Consider the following 24,737-nt stretch of genomic DNA (forward strand, 5'->3'; position numbering starts at 1 on the left):
GGCTGCAGCGCGGGTCGGGCCCAGCGGCGAGGCCCCGCCCCTCGCGGTGCGGCACCATCGCCCTAGTAACCCGATGCTGAGCCGGGCGCGACCACCCGCGCGGGGGGGGAACGGCCTCCTCCGCCGCCGCTGCTTCCCCCCCGCCGCCTCCGCGCTCCGCACCGCTCCGAAATCGTCTCCCGCCGCCTCTCTCCGCTGCCCCCCGCCGGCGAGGGCGGGGGAGCGAGGGAGCGCGGGCGGCGGGGTGGTGAGCGGCGGCAGCGCGTCCGTCCGTCTCCCCCCCCCCCGGTCCTGCGCGAGGTTGGTCGTGCCCGAGAAGATGGCGTCGGGGCGCGGTGAGTGCGCGGGGGGGCGGCGGGTCGGGCTGGCGGGCGGTGGGGGCTGCTGCGGCCGCCTGTGGGTGCACGTAGGGGTGTATGTAGGGGTATATGTATGGGTGTATGTATGGGTGTATGTATGGGGGCATGTATGGGGGCACGTATGGGTGCGTGAGCGTGTGCTGGCCGCCTCGCGGGTCCGCGCGTGCTGCCCGGTACGTGTGTCCGTGGCTTTACCCCGCGGCATGGACGACCCACGCGTGTGTACATCCCCCGGGGGGGCATGGGCCTGGGCCTGGCGTGCCTGTGGCGCTGTGTGTGTGTGTGTGTGTGTGTGTGTGTGTACGTGTGGGCTGCGGTGTGCGCGTGTGCGTTGTGGGTCCGTGCGTGCACACACACGCGTGGGGCTCTGTGTGCGCACGCGGGTCGTGCCCCGCGGGGGGCGGTGGGGGCCCGGGGGCCCTTTCGGCCGCGTCTCATCGGGCTCCGTGTTTCCCTCCCGTGTTTCCCTCCCGTGTTTCCCTCCCGTGTTTCCCTCCCTCCCTCCCGTGTTTCCCTCCCTCCCTCCTGTGTTTCCCTCCCGTCTCCAGCGCAGCGCCCGCCCCGGCAGCCGCGGGGGGGGAGAAGGGAGATGTGCGAGTGGGAGCGGGTGTTCCTGCGGAGCCTGGCCCTGCCGCCCCCCCGCCAGCGCGGGCGGGCCCGCCCGCCGCCATCCGCCGCTTTCCGCTGCGTGCTCGGGGCGCTGGAGGGGGCTGCCCTCGCCCAGGTACGGGGGGGCCCGGCGGGGTTGGGGGGGGGGCAGCTCTGCCCCCTCGCTGGGCCCGTGGGGCCGCTCCGTGGGGCCGCCGGCATCTGCCCCGGTTGTGGGGCTGAGCCCGTGAGGGGGTCGGGACAAGGTTTCTTGTTTTGGGGGGAACTGACCCCACATGTGCCAGCAGCACAAACCGGAGCCGTGCCTCCATCCCGTGCGCTTTCACCTGCAAATCTGAGGTAGTGTTTAATTAGTTTCTAATTTAATTTCTGTTAATATTTAGTTTAGGTAAGTATTTTAAAATGAGAATCTCTAGGTAGCACTGTAAGGGGCTGATACCCTTTCTTTTCATATGCTTAATAGTCAGTTTTCCCACTCTTTGCTTCGCTCCTCGACCTCTGGCTTTCAGGCCGGTTCTCCAGCGACGCACGAAGCCGTGCGAGGCCACGTGCCTGATCCGGGCGTCGATTAGAAAATGGGAATTATTTGCCCTCTCTTACCAAAGCGCGTTTTCCGCAGCTTGGGGCGCTGAGCCGGCCCGATGCTGTCGCTTCCCGTCCTGTTGTGCCTTGCAGGGAGCCGAGTACCAGCTGCGCCTCTCCCTTTTCGACGCCACCTACCACCACTTCTTCGGGAGGACGTGGAGGAGCGGCTGGAGAACTGCCCGCGCCGTCCCGCCGCGCCCGCCCAGGGCGGCTTTCAATGAGGTAGGGTGCCGGGGGAACGGCCGTGCCGGCTGGGTCTGGGAAAGCGCCGGCAGCCCCCCGGGGTGGGGGGCAGCGATCCCACGGGGAGGCTGCAGGAGCCGGGTCGGAGGAGGGAGGTGTTTAATGCGCGAAGGGAAAAGTCGTCTTTGCTGGAGTTCAGCCTGGAGCCGCTCTCCTCTGGTGCTGGTTTACTCCCCCAGCCTGGTGAAGCGGAGCCCGCGGTCAGCACGCTGAGCCGTGAGCCTTTGAAAGCAGCAAGCCCTAAGCGTGCGCCGTCCATCGCTCTGTCCTTCTGTCTGCCGCTGAGCCTTCCGTGCAGCGGCGCGTCCCCTTGCCCGCGGGCAGCACCAAGCCCTCCTCCCTTCCGGCACGTCTCCAGACCCTTTGCCCCGGTGCATCCCAGGCCCTGCCCGATTATTAAACTTTTACACGCGGTTTATTGGAATGGGAAATTGGGGTCTTGGGTTACCTCCGGGGCTGGGTAACGGCGTGGGAGCTGCGGTGTGCCGCCGTGTGCCGCCTGCTGTGATCAGAGCCGGCGGCAGAGAGCAGTGTTACTTCACAAATGGGAAGGAAGGGCAGGCGCAGCCTCTCGCCCTCCAGCACAGCACTTTTCCCTCCTTACCTGGGAATTAAACTCACCCAAAGCTGAGCTTCCATTGCTGCCAATACCAGCAGTAAATCGGGGTGTCCCCTTACTGGGGAGATCCTGCTGCCCCGTAGCATGGACGACAGCCAAGCTGTTGTCTAATGAAAATTTTGTTTCCATCTCCTCCAGCACTCTGTGCTGCGGATGAAGCGTAGTGCTGATTGGAGCCGTGCTCCTTCATTTATTTAAATCGTTAGCGGTATCTGAAAGGCATTGACTTGTGTGTTTCTTCTCCAAGTGTTTTAATTACCGGCCAACCCCTGCTTGTTTGAAGAGCGATGGGAGGAAAGCTGTACCCTAGCTAGGTGCCGCACAGCCCCTGAATTCTGCAATCCCCTGCAGCCTGCCCGGCACGCTCGCGGTGCAGCCGCAGCGCTCGGGGCCTTGCGAAGGCGAGGGGGCAGAGGAGAGGCGGTCTGCGGGGTTCAGGGGAGAGGAGCACGCTGTCGCAAGCCCCTGTTAGTGTTGCGGAGGGAACGGCGAGCTTGGTTTTACAAGGGCTCCGCTTTAAGGGCTCTCTGTGTCTTTGCAAGGCCAGGCATCGATCTGCGGCCAGCGGTCATTATTTCAATGTTTTGCAATAAAAGATAATAGATTAACAATTTATTTCCCTGGCTGATGCGGTAATGTCTCTCTCCGTTATCCCTTCCTGACAGCCTGTGATTACAGTAAACATTTTCCCTGGGACACCACGGTAATGAGTTTTTAATAGAAAGATTGACCTAGCTTTAAATCCTGTCCCGGGGAGGTGACCTGTGTCCTGTCCCCTCTGGTCCGGGCCACCCCGCAGCAGGAGGGTTTCCAGTTCCTCTGGCTTTCCCGGCGCGGGGCTCGCCATGGTGCTGCAGGTTGGGGGTGTGCCGACACCCTGCTCTTACGGGGTCTGCAGCCTCTGAGTTACTCTGGAAAACGGTTGTTAACAACCGAAAATAAGAATAAAAAGTTAATGATGTTTGTTACTGAAGGAGGTGAAGGCTTTCGAGTGCTGCCAGAGGACATTTGCCACGAGCCGCTGGCTGGAAGTTTCAGTGGATGTTCTGGTTGTGCCGGGGCTGTCCAGATGCAACAGGTCTTGCTCTGCCTGCACCTGCCGCCACCAGCTCTGAAATCCCCTTTCTCTCTCCTTCCCGTCCCAGACCGTTTACTTCCACACCTCCTTGAACCACCCCGGCATCACCGCCGTCGTGGAAGTGGTGGCGACGGCCGGCAAAGGGGACGGGGGCTCTCGGCATCTCTCCTGCGGCTTTGGGCTCATCCCCCTTTTCGGCAGCGGGTCGGAGGCGACGGCCCTGGCTGCTGAGGACAGAACGTAGGTCTGCCCCGGCGCCGCGTGATGGGGCTCACCGGGAATTGGGGTGGCAACGTGCACGGCGCTGTGGGGGGAGAAAGGGTGGTCCTGGGGCTGCGGAGACACAGCCAGCATTTATAGAACTGCAGTTCTTCGCTGCTGGGGAAGCAGCGATGGGTTTGTAGGCGATGCCTGCCCTTTCCCTAAAGGACAGGGCTTTTCCCATGGGGACGGAGCAGGAGGGTGCTGCTTGCTGTTGAGCAGAGGCGTTGCAGCAGGTGACGGTGTGCTCCAGGGTGGATTTACTGACCGCTCCCGGCGTGCTCTTTGCTTTCAGGCTGAAGCTGTACCATGGGACGCCACGTGCCCTGCTGCACCCGCGCTTCCAGGACCCCGTGGAAAGTAAGCAGCAGCGAGACGGTGCGTCTCACTCCTTTCTTGGCGGCATCTCTTATTCAGATGAATATCGTCTGTGTCTGGTCGATGCGATGCGTGGTCCGTGCCCTGGTAGTGCTAAGTGGATGTGCCTTACTGCCAGCCGGGAAAAGCCTGGCCGGGCAAACCCAGGTTTCACTTTGCTCCCAGCATGTGCGTTTGTGGATAATGATTTCTTCAACGGCAGCACTGCGAAGCCATCTCCCCCTGGTTTTGGTGATTTCAGGATGTTTTCTCTTCTTCAGAGAACAAATACCTGACGGTGATGGAGAAGAGCCACCTGCAGTACACCCTGAAGCCCCACCAGCCCCTGGAGACGATATTTCACCTCCTTCCCGAAAATCTTCTGGTGTCTGGGCTGCAGAACATTCCTGGTGTGCTGCCGGCGCGTGGAGATGCGAGTAAGGGCTCCTTTCCTGCCCCGCTCCTGCTCGAGACAGCAGGTCCGCAGGGAGGCTGCGGGCAGGGCGCTGGCGTGGGGCTTCTGGGAGCAGCGACGGGTTCTCTGCCCCTTGGCAAGAGCATCTCCGGCTGCGAGGGCTGGCAGGGCTGCAGCCCTTGTGTTTCTAGCGCATCCTGAAAGATGTCAAAATAGCTTCGGTCTGTTCTCCTTCATTAATTGCTTCGCTCCTGGGAAACTGCTAGGGATAAGTGATGGTTGCTTTAATTACAGTCGTCTGGCGGAGTCTTAGGAGAAGCCTGGGCAGCTTGTTTAAAGTCATCCTCCTTGGCGGCGGGGCTCAGGGTCACCGGGGGTCTGGCAGGTTTGAGGGGACAAACTCTTGCACACTCAGCCCTCGTTAATCTTTCCTTGTGGGTAGCAGCCTTGCTGTTCGAGCTGCTGGGATTAAAATTATCCAATCTGAAGATTCAGAGGGTAAAAAGTACTCTGAATTCTGCAGCCGAACTGTTCTTCAGCTTTACTGCCTGGAAAACCCAACTGCTAGCCATTGTGGGGGTCGTAACTGTTAACGTTAAAGCCGAGCGAGGTCTCCGAGGCAGCCGAGTCCCCGGTGCTGTGAAGACCACCGCTCGAGAGCGGAAGAGGGGAGAGCCGGCGTCCTGCACGGCAGCACACCCCAGCGCAGAGGTGGCGGTGGCTTTGTTAAGTGAACCGATCGCATGCATTGACACCGAAGGCGTTGGGTACTTGTGGGTCTCTCCCGGGCGTAAGGATGAGGATGTGCCGGGGAAGCTGGGGATCCCATGTGCGACCACGACCTCTCCCCGGTGCTGCTTTTGGCTCAGGTCCGGCAGCAGGTGCCCCTGCGGTCCCGGTGACGTCCCCCTGGCTGTGGCGTGACCTGTGGCCACTGCCTTGTCTTTTCAGGTGACTGCTTGCAGAAACCCCGGCTGATGAAGCCGGTCACCTGCTATCTGGAGAGGCTGTCCGTCCAGCTGTACCCTTCCCTGGAGGAATTTGAGGAAGAACTGCTGGACTTACTGAACAGCGATCGCTTACTGAAGGTAGTGCTGGCACGGCTATGGCAGGGGAAAGCACAGTGCCCGAGCAGTAGTGCTGGGGCTTCGTTTTCAGCAGCGCAGAAAGCTTCAGATAAATGGTGCTCGTGTACTTGCTTCACTTGGAGTCTCTGATTCTTTGTGCAAACCTTTTGCTTTGCTGCTGGCTTAGCATGCTGGTGCTCTCTGTTGGGTTTGTTTTCAACATCCAGCCACCAATAAGCAGAATCTGGCTTTGCTCTGCTGTGGAAAATGCAAGGATAAGATGCAGAACTCATCATAGATAAGATGCAGTGCTCATCGTAGTACATCTCTTCGGGACTGGCAGCACTCCGTGTGCAGTAAGGACTGCTGCCCAGATCCTTCTTTATTTGCCAGATTTGCACCAAATCTGCCGTAAAGACAAAACATTTTAATATCCATCAGCTGCTGGGGGGGTGGGTATAATTTTTTGGATTTTTCTGACAGATTGCCTGAATTTTCCTGGCCACGGGTGGTGCAGGGAGGGATGCTGTGCCACCCCGTGCTGCCTCGCTGCCTGAGCTGGAAAACCTGCCTGTTGCAGGCTAATGCCGCGCCGGATGGCGACGAGGTGACGGTTCGGGAGCGACGGCTGCACGTCGGCGTCCACAATGGCCTGTGCTTCGTCCAGGCGCCGCAGGTGGCCGTGCTGGTGCCGGAGGCGGAGGCGGCACAGGGCGGCTGCCCGAGGGTGCCGGGCTCCAGAGCCAGGTAACGGGGAGACCCTCCGCTGCCGCTTCCCTCCTGCCTCGGGCGCTGCCCACAGCCACTTCTCCGTCCCGGTGCAGGGGTGCAGGTCAAGCCCTGGTCCTGAGGAGCCGCATCCACCTGAGCGAAATGGTGCCTCACCCGGCGTTCGGGGTCTGCTTCCAGCTGGAGTACGTCTTCTGCGCCTCGGGCAGAGCCGGCGGGAAGGTAGGGCTGAGTGTGCCTGCGCCTCGTCCCTTGTTAGAGCGGGGAGTGAGCCCTGCTGAGTAACTCCGTCCTCTGCTCCACGTCGCCGTCCCGCACCCCCAGTCCTTGCTGTGCAAAATATCCTGCAAATGGGCCTACTGAGTCATTTTAATTACACGCGGTTACGTTTCCCCACTATGTATATGGAGAAGTGTAGCCTGCAGTGGTCCCATAGTCTTCTAGCAAGCTAATTTGGAAAATTTCAGCTTTTTTTAATTTAAAAAAGGCTTTTCTTTAGAATTTAGCATCTATGCCAAAAAGAAGTTAACCCCTCCTGCTTTTTTTTTCTTTTTTTTTTTTTTTTTCCCTTTTTCTTTCCCTGAATGCTGAGTTTTTTCTGGAGCTTCAGCCTGATGTGCTCTGCACCTTAAAGCCAGGAGAAGTCTCTGTACTGAGTGCAGAGACCACACTCCCCAACGCCTGCTTACTGATCACTTATATGTACTTCAGCTTAACCCTTCCACAGGTTAAACCCAGCTTAGCGGGCTCGGTTATCCCCTCCAGAGACCCTTTGCTATTGCAGCCCATAACGTGGCTGAGTTGATGGCCGTGGGTTCGTTAGGAGGCCCTGATTGTCCCGCTAAGATGCTTATTGAAAACGCAGCAAGTGTCGTCTCGTTAGAGCTGTCCAGAGCAAGACTTGGGGGAAAAACGGGGGTACTGATAAAGTGGGACGCACGCGCCAGGCCAGAGGGATTTGTACTGGGGGGAGGAGAAGCCGAGCCATGCTGTTGGAGGTTAGGTGTTGGGTTCAACTCCTTAAAAAAAGCTGAAACCCCAGGACCTGTGGAGATCCGGGGCTCCAGACGCAGATCTGGTTGTTTGGCTGTGCCGGGAGCGCTGGCTGGGGCGGTGGCAGAGCCAGTTCCCTGCGGCGCAGCCTTGTGCGGAGCGGTTAATCCCAAAGCCGCTTGCCAAGCTGATCGCTTTGTCCTCCCTGCCATAATTAGCAGGCTGCGAGGGTGATTGCGGGCGCTGGTAGAGCCCCCTCGCTTCGCTTCTGCACCTCTCCTTCGGTGTAAGGGGAGGCTGCGGACGCGCCCGGGTAAGCGGAAGCCTTTACGCCGCCTTTCCCGTCTGCCGGGGTTCCCCAGCGCTCACCCCTCTCTCTCCCCAGGCCCTGCCCGGCAGCGCCCGCGGCGAGGGGGCCGACATGTGCTCGGTGCGCTGGGCCGTCTGGAGCCCCGTCCTGGCCGCCGGCGAGGCGGAGGTGGTCCTGCCCCTGCGTGGTGGCGCCCGCCGCGGCCCCTGCCAAGCCTTGGTGTACCGGAGCCCGCCGGGCGGCAGGAGCTCCCGCCAGGTAAGGGCTCGCTTCTGCACTGCAAATCCACGGGGACGCCGACTTGGGCTGCTGCAAACGTGCAGATGGAGCTGTCGCATAGTCAGTCAGCGCAGTTATTGATCGCGATACTTTTTGGGGGCCACTATGACCTGAGGTGGCTTATTCCGAGTGACGTGCACGCGAAAGAGAAAGACCTGGCGCCCCAGAGTTTATCAGCAAGAGGAGGTTGGGGCTGGGGAGTCACGGGGGGGGCAGCCAAAACAGGGCTGCGGTGCTCAGCTGCACGGGTCGCTCCCTGCCAGGGAGGGATGAGCGTCTGCAGAACTTGCTCAGAAAACCCTTCTGCCAGGGGGTGTGTTTTGCCTCCGCAGGGATGGGGTATTTGATTATTTGATTATATTAAAGCACAGCCCCTTGCTAGCTCTGCCCCCGGCTTGCACCGCCGCCCTCCAGCTGCAGGGCACGGGGGTGGTCTCGGAGGTATGCGTGGCGTGCTGCCTGAAGGGCTTTCGCTTCCAGTTCCAGGGGAAACACACTGAGTCTGGGACTGTCCAATTCCGTGTTTCCACCGACTCGGAAGAACATCTTGTAACTGCTGCAGAGATCCTACGTAGAGACAGGGACGAGTCGGAGAAGCCTCCTACGCCATCGCTGAGTGAGTGTTTTCCAGATCGTTGACATTTAAAATATAGAGTGTGACACTGGTGTCTGCTCAGGAGAAAAAAACACGACTGCACCGAGTCCCAGCGAGCTAGTTTGTGAATTACCAGGGCAAAACAAGTTTCCATTGAATTGAATTCGTTTCTTTGCTTTCTGACTTGCCACGTTGCCCTGTGATAGTAGCGCTGAGCCAGGTGCAAAATCCCCAGGGGTTTCCGGCACGGCACCTTTTGGGTCGCTCCCATTTTGGGTCACTCTGACGGTGTTTGGGCTCCCGTGCTCAACGCCCAGAGCAGCTGGACGGGCGCAGCGGCTGCACCAGCAGCACGTTGTTCTCTGCTGGTGCCGCTGCTCATCTCTCTGGACTCCAAATCCTTCCAGACATGAGGACAGGAGAGATGTCAATTATAGACTAAGGAAAAAGAATAATAATCTTGTTGCGCTGCCGCTCAGGGAGCGTGACAGCAGCACGCGTTCCGTCGGTGTGCACGGGCTGTGCCAGCGCCTAGCCAGGGAAAACCAGGCTGCGTATGCGTGTGTGCACGTACACATCTATGTGTAGTGCAGGTGGTTGGGGTCTCGGCGCCCGTCTGCTGTGCGTGTTGGAGGCGGAAGGAAAACTGCCGCTGGGTTGGGTTTGGGCGCGGAGTCAGTGCCCCAGGCTCCTGGAAATCCTCTCTGCCTTCTTTCTGTCTAACCCCACCTTTTGTGAGCGGTGGGAAACAAACTTCCCTTTCCTCTGCAGTGGTTAAATGTGTTTTATGAGCTTGTCCAGCTCCTCTGGTGAGCGGGTGGCTGCCAGCCCGCGGGTCGAGGCGATGCCCGGTGCGGCGGCTGCCTGTTCCCGCGCCGGCTCCGGTGCTGCTGTGCTTTCCACGAGATGGCAGTGGCACCGTGGCTTTGCCGCAGCAAGTCCTGGCTTTCTGCCGGCGAGGAGCCGGGTTTGCTGGTGTGAGGGGCTTTGGAGCAGAAAGCTTCCCGGGTGAAGTGAAGGGGTCTGGTGATGTTGGGGAAGCGCTGGGTCAGGCTCTCTGCGACGTGGCTGCTCGAAAGGTTTTCCTGGACGCCTTCCAGCCGGCGGTGGCCCGGGCATTGAGGGAGTTGCAGCGTGGTGAAGGGAGAAGCGAGCGTGCACCGACGGTGAGCTTGCACCCGGTGCTGGGCTGGCATGCTCTGGTTTGGGGGGAGCGTGCTGGGGTGCCCGGCGAGGGGCGATTTTGGGGGGTGAGCTGCGTGGCGATTCCCTGGCTCCAGGGGGGCTGGCAGCACTGGGGAGAGCTCGGGAAGCACGGTGGTGGTCCTGGAGCCGTATGGCGAGGTGAGCAGCTGCCCGCGAGAGTCAGCCTGTACCCTGAGCCGCTGAAAAGAGCGTTTTGTTAACTTGTTGTAGTGCTCCCTTGGAACATGCTGCTCTCTGGCCCTTTTGGCCAGGGGAGGCTCAGCTGGTGGTGCCGATGGTTCTGTCCATTGTCTCTTTACCAGCGGCCAAAGCCCTCCTAACCGAGAGAAAACAGTCGTCTTAGACGTAAGGGAGACGGGGCGCCTTCTTTTGTATGGCAGTCAGCAGGAAATGGCTGGAATATGCATGGTGGTGAAAGCAAAATAAGGTCTCTGCATCACGTGGATGCAGAAATACAACATCTGTGCCCCTGGTTTGCTCCGAAGGACCCGCGGCTCAGCGGCACAGCGAGCTCAGCTGTGCCGGCGTGCGAGCCGAGCAGCCAAATATAAACACGATAAAGCTCGTGCCGTTTCGGGGCACGAATGCATGAACAGATGAAGGGAGTGACAAGGAATAACAGAGGAGCGATGAAAACCTTAAGTATCCTAAAACTTTCACGTCTCATTAAGCATCCCACTTAGGCAGTGCCTCGTGGCCGTAGGGGAACTGCGGCACTGTCTGGGGACGGAGGAGCTGCCTTTTACGGCAAACTTCCTCTAATTCCCAGCAAAATAATGGATGGCTCTGGAGATGCGCTACGTTTTCCCCCGCCAGGCAATAGGCTTGTTAGAAAAATAAGTCAAATAAGTGGTTGAGAAATGGTAAGGCACCTTGATAAGCTGGTCCCACCCCCCGAAAGCAAAGGGGAGGCGGGAGGGGGCTCATGGCCGAGGACACAGCTGCGGCCGTGGGGCTGGGGGGTGACGGCTCCGCTAGAGCATCTCTCCCGTCCCTCTCCGCAGGTCTGCCGGCCCCGCCGCAGATGGCAGCCTCCCCGCGGGGGCCAGGGGTAAGTGCCACGCGGTGGTGGGCAGTGGCGTTCCCGGGGGGTGACCGACGTGCTGCCGGTCCCATCCTCTGCCGGTTTCCTGGCTGCTGTGGCCAAGAGGCACCGAGCATCCTGGTCAGATCCCCCTCTCCGGGGCAGCAAGGCACACCCTGCGTACAACATGCTGGGCACGATTCCCTGAGCTCTTTTCACACCCCAAATGAGTTTTTAAGGGCAGTTCTGATTTTTGACAGCCCAGATTTGCTGGGTGCTATTGTCCCTGGTACGTGCTGACAGTGACACATGGTTTCTTCGTGCAGAGCTACCAGGATTTAGGGAGAGCTATGAATACTGAGATCCCTCTTTATGCTTTTTTATATCTTGATGCAGGGATCAATGCACACAAATATTTCTGATGAAATGAAATGCTTCATAAGACCGCATTAAGCGGTTTGATCTTCCTGCTGTGTTTTCTCATCCCTCCCTTGCCAGGGAGAACGCAGCAGCTAAGTAGGAAGCAGAGGCGCGAGCCCTCCAGCAGCCGAGCTGCGCCATTTCTCGGCAGAGCGGCGATGCCAGAGCACGCGGCATCTGAGCCGCTTTAGCGGGGGGGGGGGGGGGGCTGCTGGCCCGCCTCGCCACGGGGGTCTGCGCAGGGCAGGCTGCCTCGGGGGGCTGCTCCCTGGGTGCAGAGCTACGGACGCTCATGCTTGCCGCTCTCCCAACAGCTATCGGTGTCCCAGCTGTCGGCCTCGCCACGGGGCAGGGGCCAGTCCCCGGTGCCGCGCGGCCGCGGCCCTCGGCAGGAGGGGGGGATCACTCACCTGGAGGCCGACCTCGGCTCGCCGGACCCGGAGCCCTGCGCCAGCGACCAGCTGCGGGCGCTGCCCTTCGCTCCGCTGCAGGTGCCCATCGCTGCCGTGGGGCTGCAGGCAGGCAGGTGATGCTCGGCCGCCCTTCCCCGGGCTCCTGCGCCCCATCGCCCGTCCCTTCCCTGGTCTCCTGTGGCTGCTTCCGCGCAGCTCACCCCCCGTTCCTCCGTCAGCTCCCGCACGTTGCTGTCCCGCGCCTCCCTGGCACGCCTGCATGCCGCCGGCTTCCCGGAGATCCTGGATCGCAACCAGGAGCCGGTAGAAATCTCAGAGCCGGTGGACCCAGCAAGTTTCAGCCTGCAGCTGGAGGAAGCCGACCCTCTGCAAGGCAACGAAATAATCCTGCAGTTCCTGGCCTTTGGCAGGTGGGACGGCAGCTCTTCGTGGCGCCTTCTGTGGGCGGATGCGAGGGGCCTCCTGGGGCGAGTCCTTTCCCCAAATCCCCCAACCCGGTTCCCCGCTCGAGTGGGAGAAGTCCTTGCAAAGGTGCCGCTGCCTCCAGCACCTGCCGTGGAAGCAAAGCCCCGGAGCGTTCTGCGGTGATGCTCTCATCCTTTCAGGGCCCTCTTAAATCATATTCCAAGTGTTTTTGTTGCATCCATTAGCCACAATGTGATGTAAAAGCTGATTAATGCAGGGTTTCTCCATAAATGCACGCGGAATTGAAAAGGTTGGCACCCGTGGGGTGGCTTTGGCTGGGTAAGGCCCCACTTGTGTTTTTTTCCTGGATGGCAGTGTGCTGTGCGAAGGTAAAATGCTGCCTTTACTGGGCTCCTCCGTCGCAGCATATGGCAGGAGACAGCTGGAATTATGAAGCTTTTTGGAAAGCCGAGGCCAACCATATGCCTGCTGTCTTCAGAGAAGTCCAAATACTTGCGATGCTGCCGATCTTCTCTTGTTCTTCTGCCTCTCAGCGGGTGCCAAATGCACGAGGGGCTCGTGATGGGGAGGCAGCGCCGCGCCATGAGCTAACTCAAACCCCTCTCTCTCACTCAAGGGATGCCCGGGACGGCGCGGAGGGGACGTGGCCTCAGACCATCTTCCTCACCTTCCAGTTCTACCGTTTCCCGCCGGTCACCACACCGCGGCTGCGGCTGGTCAGCGTGGATGGGGGGCTGGCGGCCGGGCCGGCTGTGCCGGTGCAGCTCCTTGTCCGGGTGAACAAGGACGGGACCCTCGGCACCGGTAAGCTCTGCTTTTAGCATCCTTGTGTGGCTGCTCCTTCTGTCGGTCAACTTTGGGCTTGCCCCTGGGCTGAGGAACGGGCCACTGGCTGTTTAATAGCAAACCTCCGCTAGTTTGTTCAAATGTTCAAAATGTCCAACGTTTTGAAGTAAACCACTGGTAAATGTTGGTGGCACGATTTGGGTGTTGAGGTTGCCGGCTCCCGCTGCGGCCAAGCGCCTTTGAAAAGAAAGGCAACGCGTGAGAGCAGAGCGCCCGCAGTGAGCGGCTCTGATCCTCCTCGCTGAATGCTTCTCTCTGTTTCTTTCTGTGTCTTACTAAATTCGGGTCCCAAGAGCACCAAGCGCTTGTGGCTGACAAAGCTCCTTCTCCGCCTGGAGCCCTTCATGGAAAGGAGAGGGGGGGTCCGTGCAGACCCCGTGTTTCTGTGGGAGGGTGCCAGTCCCGGGGGACCTTGGACACCGCTAATTGGCCGTCAGGTTCATTAAGTGGAGGAGAGCGGGTGTGCGAGCAGGCAGGCTTCTCCGGAGCAGGAGAGTGTCCCTGTCCCGGCTGATGCCGGTGCTGGCGGAAGCTCTGTTTCCATGACGATGCCGCCTGTCTCGCAGGACCGCCGGGCTTGCAGCTGAAGTACATGGTGGATCCCGCTTTCCTGCGGCGCGGGGAGCAGCGCTGGTTTGTGCGGTACCTGGCTGAGCACAGCCTCCAGATTGACGTCTGGGATGGAGACTCCCTGCTCCTTGTTGGCTCCGCTGCCGTTAAACTGGAGGTACCACTCAGACTGGAGGTCGTTCCCCTCAAGCCCTTGGGACTGCCAGCGATGAAGGAGACCCCCGGTTAGCGTGCAGGAGGGTTGGGAACAGCCTGACCCTTCCTTTGTCCCGCGTTGAGACGCTGTGGCATTGCCCTGGTGCCGTTAGTAACCCAGCTGCTGTCAGCCCCTCTGTGTAACCCCGGCTGATGTCAGCCGGACAAGCCCCTAATCGCAGGATTTGTCATCTCCTTGAGAGCGATGGCAAAATGTTAGCTTCCTTCCACTTCCTGGGACTCCTGCCGCCTTCTAGGGCTGACCCCTCCCCAGGCAGGACAGCCAGAGACGTCCTTACCCAGACCCCTTCGCCCCCCAGACCTGCCTTCCCTGGTAACGCGTTACCCTCTCCCGTCCCTGCTTGTCCCCAGCCGCTGCTGCGCCAGGGCCGGGCGGCTGTCAGGACCCACCACGAGCTGGAGGTGGCCACCACCGAGTACGAGCCGGATGTGACGGTGATGGGCCGGGAGGCGCTGCGGCACGGTGCCCTGCGGCCCCTCGGTGTCCGCGTGGCGGTGAGGGGCCGCCTCCACCTCTGCCTGGCCAACGTCGGTAAGAGCCCGCTGCTCACGCAGCCGAAAGGCTTGGGTGCCGGCACCCCGTGGCACGTGCCCCTCACCGGGTACCTCCGGTGCCGGCTGGAACCCCCGTCCTGGTGCCAGCCGCTCGGCTCCGGGCACCGCCGGGCTGCAGGCCAGAGGTGTGTGGCTCCGGGGTTGTGTTCGTGGTCCCTCCTGCCTGCTCGGCTGGAAATGCCGGCGCAAGGCGGCCGGTGGCACGGGGGCAGCACCGTGCGGTCAGGTGCTGGCAAACAGCACGGGGCTGCAGGAGAAACGGGCGGCGTGCGCAAGGCTGTACCCAAAAGCAAACCGTGCTTGTAAGGACACTATTCTTCCCAGAACCTGCTGGGTGCTTTTATTTTATAAATTTAATTCCCCATCCTATAAATGTGCAGTGACTCCAGGTTTTAAAATCTTATCTTCAGAAGAAAGATTAGCTCCATTATAAGATATCTTAAATCATCGTTTCCGTACTTTGCCTGCAAAGGGATGATAAGCTCCTGGGAAGGAGAATCAGATTCTCAACCCAGGGAGAGGTTTAACTCGCACCCTGCGAAAGGAGAGAGGGAGGAATCTGTTTTTAAATTTCAAAATACTGTTGTTACAAACAGCGTTGAAAAGCTCGCTGCCTGTGCCCGAAGGACAGGGCCGGGATTTCTAGGCCGGGTAAACACCCGGCAGCTTTACAGCCGGGTCCGGCTCCGCTGGGCACGGCCTTTGCGGGAGGGCCTTTGCCGTGCTGGCGGCAGCACCAGAAATGAAAACCGGAGCCGGTGAGGGGCTCGGCAGTGAATTGCTCGGCATGGCGCTGGGCTTTTGATGCCGGTCTGTCTCTGGGCAGGTGGCTGCATGTGGGTAACGGCGGTAGGCTCTGGAGGGAGTGCCGAAGGGCTCGCAGAGCCTCGAGAGGAACCAGGTGCTCGCTCCTGCTCTTCCCAAGAGTCTGCAAAGAGCTGCAGTGGGGATAGAAATTTGTGGTAGATTTTACAAGGATGAAGCAGCGATGGTTTCCACTCACCCCCCATCTCTGCTCCTGGCAGGCCACCCGTGTGAGGAGACCCCAGGGCAGCTGCCGTCCTCGCCGCCATCCCGCTCCCGCCCCGTGTGCGTGCCAGACAGCGCCGGCAGTGTCCTGGCAGGCAGCTGGTTCTCCCTGAATGCTGCCGGTGGTGAGTCCTGCCGGGCTGGGGCTCAGTCTGTCTCCCCGTGTGGGTTCGGGTCGGCAGGGTCTCTGCCGGTCTGTGCCCCTCCGGTGCTCCCCTTCCCAGCCCCACGCTAACAGGGGTGCCCCGCCGGTGCCACGGTGCTCTCTCCCCAGGCGGGCGGGTGTCGCGGGCACGGAGACTGGCTGAGGTGGACGGCGAGCTGGCGGCCGTGCTGCGCAGCCGCCGGCCAGAGGCGAGGCTGGCCCCCCCGGCTGTCCCCAACGAGGCCACGGCCGCCCGCCGGCGCAAGCTGCGGCGCATGGCGCTGGTGCGGCAGCAGGAGGACGCCAGCGGCGGGAGGACGCCCCAGCTCTCGGTGAGGACAGCGGTGCTGGGGGCCGGGGATGCCGTGGCGGCTCTGGGCTTACGGTCCCCTCTGTCCCGGCAGGGCTGGCAGGAGCAGCACGCCCGGCACGTGCGGGACCTGCAGATCATCGACGCCTACCGGGAGCACGTCAAGGGCGAGAGCATCTCCCGGATGCTCAACCAGGCCATCACCGCCACCCACACCGTGCACGCCGTGCTGGGGACGGCAGAGTTCTTTGAGTTTGCCCTGAGGAACCCCTACAGTGTCCAGCACACCGTGACCATCGAGGTCAACCACCCTGAGCTCAGGTGGGGGTTGAAGCGGGGTCTCTCCCATGTGCGTGAGGAGATGCCAGGGTGGCACTGGCTCCCGACCGGTCCTCACCAGCATCTCCACTGCTCGCTCGCTCCCCCAGCGTCATACTAGACCCGAGGGAGTGGCGGCACTTCAAGGAGCTGACCAAGAGCGTTACTCCAGTGGAGGAGGAGATGTTCCACCTCCGTGACGACCTCAGACCTCAGGTCTACCTGCGCCCCAATGAGACCGTCCGCATCCCCTTCAAATACCAGACCTTCTCTGCAGACCCCGCAGTCGTCGCAGCGCAGGTATGTGCAGGCCCCCATTTTGAGGGGGAAGTGTTTCTCCCTGCCGTGTTTGCTTGCGTGGGGCAGGGTGGTCCCGCCGCAGGGAGCACTGCGCAGCCGTAGCCATGCTGCATCCTGAGGCAACCTGCTCTTGCACCTCGCAGGGACCAGCAGGGCTGGGTGCCAGTGCCGACGTGGCCGCCCCCTCCCTGGGGGAGAGCAAGGCTGGGCGGACAAAGCACATCCAGGTGAGGGAGCCGGGCGAAAATGCTGCTTGAGGGACTGCGTGGCAGGAGAAGCATCCCTCTCGCCAAACTCTGTCCCTCCCGCCGCCCCCCCCCCCCCCCCGGGCAGGTGTCCTTCCAGGTGAGCGGGGGGAAGCCCATCGCGCTCCTGCGGGTGAAGGTGGAGCCGCAGCCCCACGTCGTGGACCAGACGTTCCGCTTCTACCACCCGGAGCTCACCTTCCTGAAGAAGACCATTCGGCTGCCGCCCTGGCACACCCTCCCCGGTGAGCCCGCGGCGTGCCTGGCGGGGCCGGGGGTCTTCCTTGTTAGTCGGCTTCCACGGTTCATACGGGCCTTCCTGGAGGTGCGGGCGGCACGCGGGGAGGTCGCCTCTGCTTTCTCGCTGCCTTGGGCTCCACGCTCACTCTTCATCTGCTTGCCTGCGTTAATTTTATGTTTAATTCCCTGCACCGGTGTGCCCGTGCCCCGTGCTGGTACCCTGCGTAAGGGCTTCTGGTCTGCGGCTGGGGGGGCGCAGGGTAGCACACACAACCAGAGAAAATGCCGATTACGGTTTCACCTCGGTGTCTCTCCTCCGCAGGTGCGCCAGTGGGGATGCCGGGGGGGGAGCCCGAGATGTTTGTTCGCTGCAGCGACCCTGACATCATTTGCGAAACCAAAAATATGGTACTGGTTATGCTTCGACATCAGTCTGTCCTTTGTGTCCTCCTGCTGTGGGTTGTGTCTGTTGGCAGAGAAATGCCTGGCACCCACGGAGCGTCCCCGTTTGTCAGCCCGTGGCAGTGAAATGCCGGCAGTGATGAAGCCGGAATTGCCCTTTATTCCCAAGTAGAAGGAGCCACGTTGTTTTTGTGGTTGAAGCCGAACGCTGTGCCTGATCTCCGAACGCGGGGCAGGGCATCCCCCGCTGGGTGACACCGGGGCGCTGGGGAGGGCTTGCTCTGCAGCTGGGGGAGGCCGGAGGGAAAAATCAACTTGCCCACGTATGTGCAGATGGCGACGAAGGATAGTTGCTAATTGCTGTAGCAGAAATGCGTTAGTATGGTAATTGGATTATGGCTTGTTAGAAAACTTGGGGAAAATTTGCCAAAATCTGATTACAGATGCGGACCTGGAATGCAATAGTCATTTGTATCCTCTTTTGTAATTAAAAATACTGGAAGAGCTCAGCCAAGCTGTGTAATAACTTAATAACATAGCTTAACTGGGTGCTGAAAGCATCTGCTTTTGTAAGTGGGTTGGTGGTGGGTTTTTCCACTAACGGGCGGGAAACCCCGGAGTCCTCGTTATCTGGTTTGATCTCCAGGTTAATTGTTGGAACCGCGCTCTGATTTCTGCACAGGGGCCCGGGGAGCCACAGGACATCTTCTTAAAAGTCGCTGGAGGACCAAGCCCGCAGATCAAAAAGTTCTTTGTTGCTATTTATACGTAAGTAGCAGGACCCCAGAAAAGCGGGAAAGCCGAACCCCGAGCGCGTGGCAGGGCAGGAGGGGAGCTCGTGCCGTCCTTTCCTTGCTTGCGGCTTCCCAAACTGTTTGCCGTTAGGGTTTTAGGGCATTCCCTTTTCCTCTAAATAGTCCCTGGCCAGAGCATCCCCGGTGCGCACACTAGTGCCTTGTGAGCCAGCCGGGCTATCTCTGCGTTAGACGGCACTTTAGGGACCGACGCGGGTTCCTTGGAAGAAGCCGTCGGCGAGCCCCGTCCATCCGTCTGTTTGCCGCAGGGACGCCTGGCTGGCGGCGCCCGTCCAGATCTGGCAGTTCTACCTGCACTCGCTGCAGCGCCTGGACGTCAGCTGCACGGCCGGGCAGCTCGCCCGCCTCTCCCTGCTGCTGCGGGGCACCCCGGCCCCGCGCAGGGTGCGGGCGTTCACCTCCCACCCCCAGGAGCTGCAGGTAACCCCCCGCGGGCTCGGGGCCGGACCAGCCCGGTGAATTCCCTTCTGGAAAGGCAGCCCACTCGGAATTAGGAACAATTTGTTGCCATAAAGTGTTTGCGATAATTATCTTTTGATTAGAGCTGTCGTGTGTAGGATCATTGGCACAGAACCCCGGAGGGCAAATTATCCACGTTAATGAGACTATCCGAAGACTAACAATTTCTCTAGAATCCGTTTGGCCGTAATTGTGAACAAGAATAATAAAAGGCACAAAAACTCTATTGCTGTCCCGTAAACAAAAGCAAAAGTCTCCCTGGGGAAGCCTGCGAGGGGAGGGAGTCCCGGGGCTGGGGGAGCTGGCTGTCCCCGAGCAGCTCTTACCCTTCGTGTAGCCGGGGTTCCAGAGTGCTGGCATAGCTGAGCAGGCTTTTGGGAGCAATCGGGTCTAGTTCATACTCGAGCTGGATGCCGCGGAGGTGCGATAGGCCACCGCAGGCGGCTGCAGCTCCCGGCGTTGGTTTCTGCAGGTGGATCCGGCCGGCGCCTTCCTCCTCCCCGCCAACGGCATCCAGGACCTGTACGTCGGCGTGAGGCCTCGGCGGGCTGGCAGCAGGTTCATCTACCTCAACCTGGTGGACGTGGAGTCCCACCAGCTGGTGTCCTCCTGGCTGCTCTGCCTCTCCTGCCGGCAGCCCCTCATCTCCAAGGTACGGAAAAACGCGGTGGTGGTGCTGGACCGGCGGTTGTGGTCTGGCCAGTAACCCAGGGCCGTCCCTGCTCCTTCCTCTCTTTATATCTGTGGGTGTTTTGGCTTTTGCCACCCTGAGCACACGTTCGGCTGCTCGAATAATCTCGCCCCAGAGCGAGGTGAGATGTCTTTCTGGCTGCGTTGAAGGGTCCCCGGTTGTGAAATTAAAGCTGCGGCATGCTGCTTTCGATTAGCACTGTGCTGGTGGAGGCCTTGCCTCGGATACAAAATTAGATTTCCCACCTAACGTCTTCCTTTTAAGAACGTTTTCCCAAAACCCTCAGTACCGGGGGAAGTTCAGATCGGCGTTTAAACCGAAGCCCCGGCCTCCTGCTGCGCGCCGGCCTGCCTCCGGTGTCGCGGGGCATTATCTGAGCGAGCGCACGGCTCTGCCCAGGGACGTCCGTGAATGAGCTGGGGAATGAGCTGGCCGGTCCCAGGTGCTCCCCCGGCCCTTTCTCGTTCGGGCTGGTAATAACAGCAGCGCGAGGAGGGTGCTTGTGCTCGAAGGGGGGTTCTTTGTACCTGCTGGTAGAGATCAAACGGGAGGGGGGACGTAAGGCACGGGGGGCAGGTCTCCGTGGCCGGTTTGGAGGAGCGCCCGTCGTTCCCTCTGCCCCGTCCGCGCTCTGTGCCGCCTCTGCCACGGCTTGTGCTCGACCCGCAGGCCTTTGAGATCTCGCTCCCCGCGGGAGGCGGGAGGGGCTGCAACAAGCGCATCACCTACACCAACCCCTACCCCTCGCCCAGGCTCTACTTCTTGTGCACCAACCGGCCCGACCTCCTGCAGTTCAAGGAGGATTCCTTCGAGGTAGGGCCTCCTGCCGCCGGCCGGTCCCCCCTTGCCAGCGCGATGCTCGAGGGGAGCGGTGTGGCGGGAGGGCCGTGCCGGCCAGGGGAGGGTGGGCGCATGGAGGGCTCCTGGCCCGGTCCCACCATCTCTCCTCACGGCCGCGCTCCCACAGGTCGCCGGCGGGGAGGTGTACACCATCGGCTTGCGCTTCGCCCCGAGCCAGGGCGCGGGTGAGGAGGAGATCCTCATTCACATCAACGACCACGAGGACAAGAACGAGGAGACCTTCTGCGTGAAGGTCCTCTACCAGTGAGGCCGCCCGCGGCAGAGCGGCTGGTCTCTGCGCCGGCCCCCCCGGCAGCGCCGCCTCGGGGATGCCTGTGTCTCTGCGAGGGGGGCGTGAGCCCGGTCCCCTCGTAGTCACCGTACCGAGCCGGGAGGTCCTGCTGTTGGCCGGGATCCCCGGGCGTTGCCGTGAGCGCCGGTGGTGCCACGCAGCTCCATCTGTGCAAATCGGGGCGAGCGAATGTATTGGTTACCGTGCGTCATGACCACGGGGTGTCTTTATTTTTGTTAAGCATTACTATATTTTAGGCATGTTGGATCTTTTTTTAACTTAAAGAGTTTGCAGATCTGAATCTGTGGAATATTTTTAAAGTATTTTGTATTCTACAATGAGTTTTGTACATGCTGAAGCAGTTTTCTGGGATTTTCGATACTTTTTTTTTTTTTACTCATCCTTGATCAATTAAACTCGCTGTGCAGAACTGGCAGCGTGTGGTGGCATTTTCTTCTGTGGGAGGTGGAAAGGTTGGGATCCCGGTGCTGTGGGGGTGAGTGCTGCGTGCTCACCCTGCCTGGGCTTCGGTGCCATCAGCCCTGGGGGGGGGGGAGCGCAGGGGTCCCCTGTGTCACCCCAAATTCCCTGGAGAAGGGGAGGGGAAGGATGGGGAAATAGCGTGAGCTGACAGCTCCGGGGCTGAGGGACGGCGGCCCCCTCCCACCATGCTGTAATCTTGCTTGTTGGGTGCTAAAAGGCCCCTCCGTTCCTCGGCAGTTTGTGGCACACCTATTGCTTGCACCGCCATGCGTTAGGTTCACTGCACGGAGGGGGAAGAACAGCGGTGAGGAAAAAGGCAAAGGGGGGGGCCCTGCCCCACCGCCATGGCTCAGTGGGGGACAGAGCCCCGGCCGGCAGCCCGTGACCCCCCAGGAGACTTGTGCCCCCCTTGTGCCTTCTCCTTACGTGTCCGAGGCCAGTGCATTAGTAGCCCCGATGAAGTCGCGTGCCGAGTTCCTCTGCCTCCCTCGGACTGATCGGAAATGACAGCTAATATTTTATAAATGATTATACTGGCTGCAGCACAGAGAGGCCTCTAAGTCAGGTTATTAAAGTAGATTAGCTGAATAATTTTCATTACGTTTCCATACAACGATATTTCTTGAGGCTTATGAACGAGCTGGTGCCGTACCCTCGGCCGCGGCTTGAGTGCCAGGCGTTCACAGCCGCCGGTAAACGATGTGCCGGTGGGCAGGGGATGCCGACGCAGGGACTTGAGCCGAGCTGGCGGCTCAGCAGCCGCGCTGCCGTTAAACATGAGCGGCCGCTGCAGCGCGCGCCTCTCGCTGATACACGTTAAGGTGCGCCCGGCTGTTTCAACCCCAAATCTGCAGAACTGGCGAGGCTGTCGGAGAAAAGTTGATCCGATTAGAAACGCGGCCCTTGGAAATGCTGCTGCCGCTCGAGCACGGGACAAGCGCAGGAGCCGTGTCTGCTGCCCGGCTCTGCCAGGCAGGGGCTGGGACAGGGCCGCTGCTTGGGCTCACGCTTGTTAATGAAGTTGTCCCCGTTAATGACAATAAACTTGTAGCACTGCGTGCATAGCATGCAACTCCTTGTTCTCTTACCATTTCATTCATGTCAAGAAGAAAATTGAGTTCCTGTAATGATATAATTACTTCACCCCAAAAATCTTGGTGCACGTCTCATCACGGAAGCGCTCAGGGAAGGAAAGCTTGGGAAGCACTTTCTGTGGTTTTGATAACTCCTGGCGCTGCTCTGCCCTCTCGGGGCAGGCGAGACCCTTCGGGGACCTGAGCATCACTGCCTTCGCCTCGCCGAGCTCTCACCCGGGCAGCCTTGAGTCTCCTCGCTCTGCCTCCCACCTCCGCGGGCGGCTGATGGGTGCTGGTGCTGCTGGATCCAGCCGGATTCCCGAGGCAGTGCAGCACCCGGGGAACAGATCCTCGGAGGGACCTGGTGAGGGGCTGCCTTCCCCTGCGGCTGTTTCCCAAGGAATGGAGATCCAACGCTCCGCAGCGGCTCGTTAATTGGGCTCATTTGGCGAGGTGAAGGCAGGAATGCGTTGTGTCGCTGCCCGGTGCTTCAGCCAGCCTTTGAAGGCTTTCCACGGCCGGTTTGATTCCACTTGTGCTTTGGCGCCTGGGTCCCGGTGGGGTTTGTAGCTGTTGGTTGGAGGCATCCGGCACGGGACTGGCTGCCCAGCGCCGCGAGATGTGGGCTCCCCTCTCTTCGGAGCGATACTGGGAGCCTGGAGGGATGCCGGCACGCGTGCCGCTGCTCTGCTGCTCGGGTGCCTTTGCCCTCCTCGGCTGCGGATGTGCCGCGGGGAGGTGACCGGGGTGGCTGGGCTGGGCTGGCTCCTGCTCGGCTCCGGCTGCCTCCGTGGGCTGCGTCTCCCCGTGAGCTTTGCCAACCAGCGCTGGCATTTCCCATCCTGAGCGGGGTGGGTGGAAAACCCATCAAAATTCATTTGCTTACCCAGACAGGAGCCGTCATTGGCGTGCTGCTGTGGTGGCTGAACTTTACTGATCCACAGAACAAACAACCTTTCTGGGGCTGTGTTTGGGACTCGGGGGAGGCAGGAGCAGGCAGAGGGGAAAAAAAAAAAGAAAAAAAGGAAAAAGGGAGTTGGGTGCAAAAGCTTCTGCAGCAGCAAAATGCCTTTTCAGACTGGGCAACGGCTCCCGAGATGCCCAGGCATCAGCAGGGTCATCCTCGGGCTCCAACTTTTAAACCCAGCTTATTTTGCCCATTATGAGGCTGAAATTGCAACTGCCTGAGAAACCCCTAATTAAACAAAGGCTCACCATAATATTTGCTGGGAGCTTGCCAGCCTCATAACACGACATTACCGGGTATCTTTATTAGCTGAAATGAGTATTTAGAGTCTGCCAAATTGAAAGCTGATAGACTCGTTTGAAAGCGGTGCTGCAGCACCAAGCAAACGCTTCTCCAACCTGTCGATGAGGCCCACGGCGGAGGGCGGCTGCTGTTGCCCTGCGTGGTGGGAGGGGGCCGGGAAGGTGCCCTGGCATCGGCCCCGCCGGCGTGTCGTGGCACCTTCTTACGGCAGACATGGCGTCCCGCTGATGGAGCCGTGCCATCGCCTTTTGGCTGGTGTTGGCCAAGCGGCAAGGCACCTTCTTCTCCCGTCGGGGAAGCCAATGGCAGCCGGGAGAGGCAGATCTGGCTCTTGGAACATATCCTGGAATGTAATTTCATTATCAATTAACTGACAACACATGGTGGGACAGTTACACCATGAATTTATTGCGGTACGGTCTCTGCTCCGGGTGCTGAGTGCGGCTGGCGGTGCTGCCGGAGCCCGGGGTGACCGGCAGGCCGATGCCGTGCCTTGCAACAGCAACACTGTGGGAAGCTGCCGCTCCGCAAAACTCCCGGGAATTCCCCGAGGAGCCCGGTGGGGCTGGAGGAGGAGGAGGAGGGCAAAGAAAACCCAGCGGGCACAGATGCCCTCGCGGCAGTTGCTGGCACCGGGATTGAAGGGAGCAGTCGTCCCACCTACGGAATCAAAACACTTCGGTGTTAGAATGCGTCGCCCTGGCATTTCCAGCTGGAAGTGTTTTGATTCTCAAGTCAGAAATGAGTTTTTATTTTGAAATGCATTATTCATTTTCTTTTGAAAGGTCAAACTCTAAATGAAACGCTTCAATTCACCTGAGATTAATTTATTAGCTTTTGTCTTTGGCAGGCACACGGTAACTCAACCTGCCGGCTGCGTGCTGCCGCCGAGTTGGACAGCGCTTGGGCAGCGACTGCCGGGACCGGAACCGGTGGCTGTCCGGTGGCTGAAGCCAGATGTGATTCCCGGTGCTCGCCTTCCAGAGGGAAGGAATATTTATCAGGCCACACCAAGGAATATTTATCTGGCCAATTACGAGTCTTTCTTGTCCCTCGGAAGTTTGGACCCTGAACGTCTCTGAAGTGAGGTGTAAGATGGTCTTTGGCAGAGAAAAATCCCCTTTTGGTTCCTAAGACATAGCCAAAATACGGCACAGCAGCCCCAGCACCAGAGTCGGGGAGGTTCGTTCCCTGTTTCTCCCATGAGTTTTCCTGAAAGGCACCACCAACTTGATACGAACCCGATTTAATGGTTACAAAATCCGGAGATAAAGCTCCTCTTAATGGATTTCTTTAAGATCAAGGCTGTCAAATACCAGGCTCAAAATCCTTTCTACAACAAGAGCAACTATATTAAGTGCACTCAATCAAAACCGGGCTGAAGGTTCCATACGTGAAACAATGGCTGTAGGAAATGCATTTCATTAGCATCTCCAGCAGAAGGGAGGGCTGGCAGAGGAGATGAAAAGCCTCCGAGCTGCGGCTGCTGCGCTCCCATTCAGCCGGGATGGATGAGATGTGAAGGGCACTTTCAAAACACGTCCTCGCTCTCTAAGCGGGTCCTGTTGGGCAGAGGGTGATGGAACCGTCCCTTCGAGCTCTGCGGTGAAAGAGCACGACGGTGGCCTTTGCCTGGTGGGAGCTGGA

At 59.9% G+C, this 24,737-nt stretch overlaps 1 protein-coding gene across 5 annotated transcripts; it reads left to right on the top strand.

The window, feature by feature from the left end:
* Positions 1-218: 218 nt before the first annotated feature.
* NPHP4 (nephrocystin 4) lies at positions 219-20,691 on the top strand. Of its 5 annotated transcripts, none has more exons than XM_075773033.1 (29): positions 219-335; positions 908-1,083; positions 1,644-1,775; positions 3,561-3,733; positions 4,050-4,114; positions 4,393-4,548; positions 5,478-5,614; positions 6,174-6,340; positions 6,418-6,544; positions 7,701-7,883; positions 8,385-8,520; positions 10,710-10,756; positions 11,464-11,675; positions 11,781-11,972; positions 12,605-12,792; positions 13,401-13,561; positions 13,972-14,152; positions 15,201-15,329; positions 15,479-15,681; positions 15,754-15,980; positions 16,088-16,277; positions 16,421-16,504; positions 16,611-16,767; positions 17,085-17,170; positions 17,811-17,932; positions 18,228-18,399; positions 18,911-19,090; positions 19,799-19,942; positions 20,097-20,691. In XM_075773033.1, the coding sequence occupies exons 1-29, from the start codon at positions 320-322 to the stop codon at positions 20,235-20,237; spliced, it is 4,284 nt and encodes a 1,427-aa protein (XP_075629148.1). In that variant the 5' UTR covers positions 219-319; the 3' UTR covers positions 20,238-20,691. The 5 variants fall into 5 exon arrangements, with proteins under 5 accessions (XP_075629148.1, XP_075629152.1, XP_075629150.1 ...); XM_075773037.1 differs by having other exon boundaries at positions 17,847-17,932; XM_075773035.1 differs by having other exon boundaries at positions 322-335; positions 913-1,083.
* Positions 20,692-24,737: the final 4,046 nt, after the last annotated feature.

Source organism: Balearica regulorum, chromosome 21, assembly GCF_011004875.1.
Source record: "Balearica regulorum gibbericeps isolate bBalReg1 chromosome 21, bBalReg1.pri, whole genome shotgun sequence".
NCBI lineage: Eukaryota > Metazoa > Chordata > Aves > Gruiformes > Gruidae > Balearica > Balearica regulorum.